The 8,942-nt window shown below is 36.9% G+C and overlaps 1 protein-coding gene across 3 annotated transcripts; it reads left to right on the top strand.

Moving 5' to 3' along the window:
- The first annotated feature begins 1,343 nt into the window (after window positions 1-1,343).
- LOC137242204 (uncharacterized) lies at window positions 1,344-5,186 on the top strand. Of its 3 annotated transcripts, none has more exons than XR_010950131.1 (5): window positions 1,344-2,088; window positions 3,960-4,041; window positions 4,252-4,553; window positions 4,617-4,776; window positions 4,996-5,186. XR_010950131.1 is itself a non-coding variant. In XM_067769579.1 (4 exons), the coding sequence occupies exon 1, from the start codon at window positions 2,498-2,500 to the stop codon at window positions 3,425-3,427; it is 930 nt and encodes a 309-aa protein (XP_067625680.1). In that variant the 5' UTR covers window positions 2,168-2,497; the 3' UTR covers window positions 3,428-4,041; window positions 4,252-4,553; window positions 4,617-4,776; window positions 4,996-5,186. The 3 variants fall into 3 exon arrangements, 1 of the variants encoding a protein (XP_067625680.1); XR_010950129.1 differs by having other exon boundaries at window positions 1,344-2,076; XM_067769579.1 differs by lacking the exon at window positions 1,344-2,088 and having other exon boundaries at window positions 2,168-4,041.
- The last annotated feature ends 3,756 nt before the right edge of the window (window positions 5,187-8,942 follow it).

The following is an 8,942-nucleotide window of genomic DNA, read 5'->3' on the forward strand; positions in this document are numbered from 1 at the left end:
CATCATGATATCTTCAACGACTGCCAAATTACAGCTTGCAAAAGTTTTAAATTACCTTCTTTTAAAAGTGGGCGGTGCCACGCCCATTGTCCAAAATTTTACTAATTTTCTATTCTGCGTCATAAGTTCAACTCATCTACCAAGTTTCGTCGCTTTATCTGTCTTTTGTAATGAATTATCGCACTTTTTCGGTTTTTCGAAATTTTCGATATCGAAAAAGTGGGCGTGGTTATAGTCCGATATCGTTCATTTTAAATAGCGATCTGAGATGAGTGCTCAGGAACCTACATACCAAATTTCATCAAGATACCTCAAAACTTACTCAAGTTATCGTGTTAACGGACGGACGGACGGACGGACGGACATGGCTCAATCAAATTTTTTTTCGATCCTGATTATTTTGATATATGGAAGTCTATATCTATCTCGATTCCTTTATATATGTACAACCAACCGTTATCCAATCAAACTTAATATACTCTGTGAGCTCTGCTCAACTGAGTATAATAATGATTATGGCAAAATTTTTTGTAAAAGTTTGTCAAATGTTGCTTTGCTCATACGAACGTAATTTTTAAAATCATTTTGTGACGTGAATTCCAGTTCTTTAATAAGCTCACTTTGTCCAAGAACTGCTCGTTTTTTAAACCATTCTTTGCACCAAATCCTTTTTTTGCGATCTTCTCTTACGCTTAATTGCCACAGCGAGCAATATTGCTGCAGCACAATTGTTGTCCGTATTCATCGCTGTCTGAAAGAGAACTAATGTTCGGCCAAAAGTTCGTATGGTGTATGGCCAAAGCTGCGAACAAGATTGCAGAATGTTCGCGGAAATATTCGTGTCGTGTATTTGGCGCTTTACCGGTTTGTTGTAATCAAAATTGTATCGAAGAGTTATCAATAAGCTAACGCTATTTTATCGAACAAATACCGATTTGTTTTCGAGAAAATGTCGATTTGTTATTGCAGGGTTATTAATTTGTTATCGGCAGCAATTTGTATCAATAACATTACCGGTTTGTTAGGCAGAAAGGTCCCAGGGCCACGAGGCAGGGCAGCCGCATAGACAAGACAAGTGGGGTTAGTAACTACCACGAAAGCTGTAAGTCCCCCAGCAGGTTAGGGGGCTTAGAATATACCCGCTGTAGGTATGCCTGTTGTAAGAGGCGACTAAAATACCAAATTGATTCAAGGGGTTGCCAGCGCAATATATAGCTCCTCCAACCAATTGTCAACACCTATCAGTGGCGAATCCTGTTACATTAACAGCCGAGGCTTTAATGTGGTCATATAAACAGAGTGCGAGGCAACGAACCAGGTTAATGAGTAGCAAGATGAAACACGGGTACGGCAAGAACAACAATTCGGAAGGTTTCTTTGAGGGAGATTTGGTACTTTTATATAACCCTCACCGGCGGTAGGGTTTTCCATCCAAATTTTGGTGCAGTTGGGAAGGCCCGTACAAAGTTGTGAAGCGGATCAGTGATGTCATCTACCGCATACAAACAATTGGGAAACCACGAAATAGAAGGGCGGTTCATTTGGAGAAGCTAGTAGCGGTTGGATGGGAAAATTTGTCTGATCGGTTTGTCTGATCGGTCATCAGCCGATCCCAGCCCAGCGGACCAAGTTCGATTAATTTGCGAGACTTTCGCAAAATGCTCAGAAGTGAGCTCATATCTGAACAAAGGAAAATAAAAACTTTATTCTTATCGCAAAAAACCTGTAAATAAGCTCGTACGCGATCAAAAAGCGATAGAAAATTTATTTACCGCATATCACTCGCATAATGTTTGCAGGAATACTCGCAAGCAAGCAAATAACGATGCTAATTTTTGTGACGCAAAATACTTTCTTATAAGCTTTGCAACACGTGTTTTGTGACAAAGACCAAAATACAGACAAAATTACGGTTAATAATTTCGTATGTAGCGTTATTTCTCATATCGATGCGCAGCGCAAAAATAAGAAATAAAACAATTGTTTAGTTGAATGATATCCGCGAAAGTGAATAGTTGAGTGCTGTGTTCGAAAAATTATTTAATAATTTGAAAAATTATTTATTATACGCATATAGTTAAGTGGAAAGTACAAACGTGATTTTACATATTTTTGTTTTATTCAATAATGCCTCCTAAAAGGAAGGGAAGAGAATGTATTTGCGAGGCGAGGCATGTTAGACGGAATGCAGGGGAAATTATCTTAGACAATAAAAATATTGAGAGTGAAATCGAATTAAATTCACCTGTCACTGAAGCTATATCTATAGATAATGATAGTCCAAGTGACTTTAGTGAAATCGATTTCAATACTCGGTTAGCGCAGTGGTTGTCCATTAACAACATCAGCAAGGTCGCAGGTTAGGAGTGAAAAAATTCCAAACCTACCCAAAGATGTTCGTACTTTGAAATGCACTCCTCGTGCCTGTCTGAAACGAATTGTACCGCCGGGGGAGTACGTGCATTATGGCATAAAAGATGCATTAACTGATTTTCTGATGAACTTCACTTATTTGTCTTCCATAATAAGTTTAAATATCAATATAGATGGTCTACCGTTATATAAAAGTACAAAATTAGAAACCTGGCCCATTCTAATTGACGTTAATGGAACAAAGCAAGTTTTAGTAGCTGGAATATATGCAGGTTACACAAAGCCGTGTGATCCCAACGCATATTTAGAAGAATTTGTTCACGAATTGGGAAATTTAGTTGAGGTGGGCATGATGTTTCAAGATAGAATATTTCAAATAGAAGTAAGAGCATTTATTTGCGATGCACTAGCCCGTGCCTTTATTTTGGGTGTGAAATATCACTCAGGGTTTTTTTCATGCAATCTTTGTGTTCAGAAGGGTGAAAGTTTTAGCGGTCGAAGAATTTTTAGAAAATCATGTAATCTACCACGAACAAATGAAGGCTTCCGCAGTCGCCTGCAACAAGATCACCACAATATACAAGCCGAACTAGCCCTTGAAAAATTGCCAATAGATATGGTTAATCAATTTTCCTTAGATTACATGCATGTTGTTTGTCTTGGTGTTATGAAATCGATCCTAGTAGCTTTAACGATAACAAAAGGTCATAAGTTTTCTTTAAGTAAGCACTCGTTATCTTCATTGAATAATAAGCTTGAGCATTTAAAAAAAATTTTACCCAGAGAGTTCAATAGAGAAGTAAGATCCCTTGATAATGTTATGAGATTTAAGGCTACTGAGCTTCGTACTTTTTTATTATATACTGGACCTATAGTATTGAGAGGTATTTTAGATACTTCCTTATACAATCATTTTCTACTACTCAGCTTAGGAATTAGGCTTCTCCTTCACACCGAATACTGCGTTACGCAAAACTCCCTCGCATCGAGTTTATTAGATGACTTTGTAAGCCAAGTCCCCTTTTTTTTATATGGTTTCAATGCTAACATTTAATTTTCATTGTCTAACTCATCTATGCCAACAAACGCTTCGGTTTGGTTCCCTTCAGACCATAAGCTGCTTTCCTTTCGAGAACTTCTTGGGACATCTAAAAACAATGGTGAAATATTCTAGCTATACCCTGAAGCAACTATACAATAGGATTGTTGAGCGCAGTTTGTTAAACGTCGTCCTTAAAGAAAAGACTTTAAAGTTCAATGGTTCTAATAGCAAAATATCCTATAAACACTGGTATTTCGATGTGAAGGACAGAAATCGATTTTATTACGTTAAAGATAGCAGCAAATATGCTATTTACAAAATAATTAAAATTGAAAATACGACTTTGTATAGCCAGTTAGTTGTTGACTTGGAGCCGTTTTTTACTTTTCCAATTAACTCCACCTTTGTTGGCATATTTTCCTCAAAACAATTTAATTTCGGCCCAAACGTAGTACATCATAATGTAGAGAAAGTCTCAGGGAAAATTCTTCATTTTGAAGATAGCGGCATACATACTTACATCCCTTTAATCGACTAATTACAGAACTAACAAAATATGAATTCGTACAATTTTATTTTGGATGGCGGCGAAAACGGAGTTGGCAGCGAAAATTACATACTCACAGGTAATATAATACATAAATATTTGCATATCAGCGCATATTTAAAACAAAAATAACGTAGGTACAAAATTTAGTTGCAGCTTTCAATAAAATGATTTAACTACCACCAACTAAATACCTACTTTATTTTGATTATGAATAAGCCCATTTTTTATCTATATTATACGTTATACGTAACATAAATATTTAGATTGCATTATTATGTATTTTCAGATATATCTAATAGGCCTGCAAGCAATCAAAACAAGTTTTTTCAAGAAATGTTAAATGTAACAAAGAAAATGTTTGAAACTTAACAGGAAACAGCGAATAAAATTCATCAATTGACGTGTAAAATTGATCGACAGGGTGCCGAATTGATTTCTTTAAGAAATGAAATTGCAATAATAAAGGCTCGAATTTGTGGAGAGGCACACAGGCCAAAAGTGGTACTGTCAGTATCACCTCTTAACACTTACGAAGACTTTGCGGTATTGGAAGAACGTCTTAAAAATGAAAAAACCTTTAAAGATTTGGTATAAAATTTATAAGTAATTTTTCAATTGATATGATAAAAATGTAGTTTTCATTTGCTCAAGGTTGTCGAGTTAGTAACTAGCGCAGAGAAAACTTTTGATAAATTTATAAGGGGCTGCTGGCGTCAAATAATGACGGATGAACTGGCAAAAACGTGTTCCTGGCGTGGAACCGACACAAAAAAATGTGTAAGAGGATTTCTCACAACACTAGCCATACGCCGTGAGTATAATTTTTACAACTTCCGATACAGAAAGTGTCAATATTAATTTATTTTATTAGTTTTTATATTAATAACTTAACTATTATTTATATTTGTAAAAGAGTTCTAAATTTCAGCCTACTTTTTCTATTTCAATCTATATTTTACATAAACCAAAGAGTTTAATTAATTATTTATTTTACTTTATTAAATTATATTTTTCACTTTTATATTTATAGATGCATTCAAACAGAAGTTCGCACTAGAAGACAATGATTTTGATAGAGTAACGCAACAATTTTTCCAATACGCTGCAGAACGCGTAACCAGAACAGCCAAATCGGAGTCAAAAAAACTTAGAACTTAGTAATTGTATATATTAAAATAATAATATTTTACTTGATTTTTTTAATTGAATTAATTTAATTAATTTAGTTATTTTTATTAAACACACTTAATAATAAAAAGTGAAATAAAATACATAAATTAATAAAAATAATATTGTTATATGAACTACAAACTGTTTTTTTTATAAAAAACAAAATTAATAAAAATCTGAAATTAAACACCATGCATATTCGGAAGTCTCTATTTTTTTGAGTGTGCCTCACTGCATTTAATATAGGGGAACACAACGGGAAAAGGAACAACTGAAAATTCGCACATCCTATTTCTTGTGATCATTTTGTAATATCCTTTTTGATACTTATTTAATATTGTTTCCGACTAGGGAAAAAAGTTTTTCCCCTAACCACGGCTTTATGCGGCAGTTACCCACGAACGTACGTAGAAAAAACGTGTCAGCTGACACGACCTATCTTATGAGTGTGCAATGTAAACGAAAACTCACCGACGTGCAACGCCCGTACGTACGTAGCCCGGAACGTAGAAATCAAAACAATTTTGATTTTTTCCGTAAGAACGTGTCAGCTGATCGCCCTCTCACTAGACAGAGTTGCCTAGTAAACTTTTGTGCGCTAATTTTTGACCGTTTGCAATTTTATGCAAAAACGCCTAATTAAAGTTTGAAAAATTGTGGAAATAATTCGAAATAATTATGTAAAAGTGCTGATTATAAATATTTAAGCTATTTATACTTATTTAATATGTATTCCGGCCTTTTACAATATCAAAAATTAAATTGGAAAAAGTTGATGTTTCCATAAGCATACATGCAAAATGGTCAGTGGCAACAGTGCTTATCTGTAAACAATACACACACACAAATATGTTATGTACATGTACACGGACGCACACATTGATTCCTACGGGCTTGAGAGTTCGGTCAAACGTGCTTCGTACGACAAACGTCCTTACGTACGGCACACGTCGGTGGGTAACTGCCGCATTACTCATGAACGTACGTACCAAAAACGTGTCAGCTGACACGACCTATCTTATGAGTGTGCAATGTAAACGAAAACTCACCGACGTGCAACGCCCGTACGTACGTAGCCCGGAATGTATAAATCAAAACAATTTTGCTTTTTTCCGTAAGAACGTGTCAGCTGATCGCTCTCTAACTAGACAGAGTTGCCTAGTAAACTTTTGTGCGCTAATTTTTGACCGTTAGCAGTTTTATACAAAAATACCTAATTAAAGTTTGAAAAATTGTGAAAATAATTCGAAATAATTATGTAAAAGTGCAGATTATATATATGTAATCTATTTATATTTATTTAATATTAATTTCAGCCTTTTACAACATCAAAAATTAAATTGGAAAAAGTTGATGTTTCCATAAGCATGCATGCAAAATGGGCATTGGCAACAGTGCTTATCTGTAAACAATACACACACAAATATGTTATGTACATGTACACAGACGCACACCTTGATTCGTACGGGCTTGAGGGTTCGGTCAAACGTGTTTCGTACGACCAACGTCCGTACGTACGGCACACGTCGGTGGGTAATTGCCGCTTAACTTCCACTGTACTTGGGGGTTTCAATTTAAGTTCTGCTTGCATGTTCAAGTTCTACTTGTATGTAAATATGCATTTGGCAGAAAAATCTGGTATTTAAAATGTTTATGTAAAATAATATGTATATAAATTTGGAATTTTAATAATTTACAAAAATATATAAATATGTACATGTAAATTTATGTGCACATAGGTAAATAATTCAGTAATTTGATTTTATGCACAAAGTATTTACATTTTAATTTTCAATTCAAGATATATGTTTATAGTGTTGTTGGGAACTTCAAAGCCTTCGGATTTGGGGTCCTCACAAACTGTTCTCGAAACAACTAGATCTTGGGAGAAGAATGTGGACGAGCCGTCTTTTGACAGCTCTCTCGATATTTGTGGTAGCGTATTAGCAGTCGAACCCTCAACTAGACTTTTACCGACAATTCAAACACCAATTAACTTGTAATTAAAAACTCTTTAAGAGCACATTTTTTATAAAAAATAAATAAATAAATTTAAGACGCAATAACCTCCGAAGAGATTTTAGGCCGAGCTTCTCTTCCAATTTGCGTCGTACTCCTTTTTTAATTTTTCCTACAAATTGGCGGGACGGGACCTACTTGTTTTATGCCGACTCCGAACAGCATCTGCGAGGCAGATGAGTTTTCACTTAGTGCTTTTCATGGCAAAAATACACTCGGAGTGCTTGCCAAGCACTTCCGAGGGGCGACCCCGCTTAGAAAAATTTTCTTCCGGGGTGTGAACCCAGGGCATTCGGTGTGATAGGCGGAGCAGGCTACCATCACACCACGGTGGCCGCCATGAAATCAAATTCTATTTTTAAAATTGTTGCAAAAACCGTGCAAAAAAAATGGTTCTGGAGCACATTTTTTCACGCAAAGAAAACCACATACGCAAAATTTTACTCTCTATGATATTCCATTGAGAAAAAAATGGCCCGCAATATTGATGCTAGATATTTTCATTTCCACACCTTGGACTTGAATATTTTCCATACAAAATTTTATTTTTCAAATACTTTAAGTATTGAGCATTTGAATATTTGTTTTCTTTGGATATTTCTTTTTTGTTCTGTAAAGTGTTTGAAAAATAAAATTTCTCGATCTTGGGGTGGATGTCCCTAGGCCGCAATTGCAGTTGTGGCCCTGGGACTCGACGTCCCTGGGTAAGCATTGTGCTACCCGGTGCATTTGGATTTGTGGCCTGACAACATGGCGCAATGAAGCCCGTCGAGGGGTTTCCGTCGTGGATACCAGAACATCTATTAAAGCAGCACGGTCCAAGGCAGGAGCTGCATTGGGCGGATGTCGCAAACATATATATTCTGTGCTGACAAACGGTGCAAAAGATGTTGGGACTAAGAGTATGTTTCCCTGACCTACACGATTGCTGCCGGAAAAGAGGGGGAAGAAGACGGGGCGGGGGCTGATACTCGGCATTGTTAGCCACTCTACTACGGAGATTGTAGTTATGAGTGGGAGCGGTATGAGCTGGTGGCGCCATAGGGCGCGAACAGCAGCGGGTACTTGTTGTGGTTTGCTGAGTAGCAGACCTGCTGGAAAGTAGTGGGGGCGCTAAGGCGTAGACTACGGGACGCCCTTAGGCGTGAACAGCAGGGAGCCACAAAAGATTTATAAAAGTTGCGAGGACGTCTGGTTTTAGGATCTAGCCCAGAACAACCTGTCCGATGCAACCATCCATTGCACGTGACACACTGATACAAGTATGACCGTCCTAAAAAGATTCTTTTCCGGCAAACGCAGCAAAATCATTTCTCAATACCGGGGTCAGCAAACGGACCCGATACCTTCCCGGAGCAGTAGAGTATGGCGCAGTCCTGCTGCAAGGAGCTGCTGGGAGAATGGCAATTTGTGGGAGGGACACAACAAATTAAATGGGGTTACACTGAAATGACAGTCCTTGGTCGGGAAAAATCCCGACCGATCTGACAAAAAAAAAACAGCGACTACATTATGAAAACATCGAGTAATTTGCCACAGTATCGAGTGACGGCTCTTAACAAATAAAAACTCTTTGACTTCGGTCTTATAACATGTTCGCGGACGTGAAAAATCTTTCAATTCCTCCATTGCCATACCTACCTGTCAAATAATAGCTGACAGCAAGGCGAATTCTGTACCAGGTGTTGTTATCCCATCAGCTGATTGCTTCTTCTGGATAATTTTCCATATAAAGCCTTGTACAACAAAATGTCAGTTAAGCGGCAGTTACCCACGAACGTACGTAGC

Source organism: Eurosta solidaginis, chromosome 1 (assembly GCF_040869045.1).
Source record: "Eurosta solidaginis isolate ZX-2024a chromosome 1, ASM4086904v1, whole genome shotgun sequence".
NCBI lineage: Eukaryota > Metazoa > Arthropoda > Insecta > Diptera > Tephritidae > Eurosta > Eurosta solidaginis.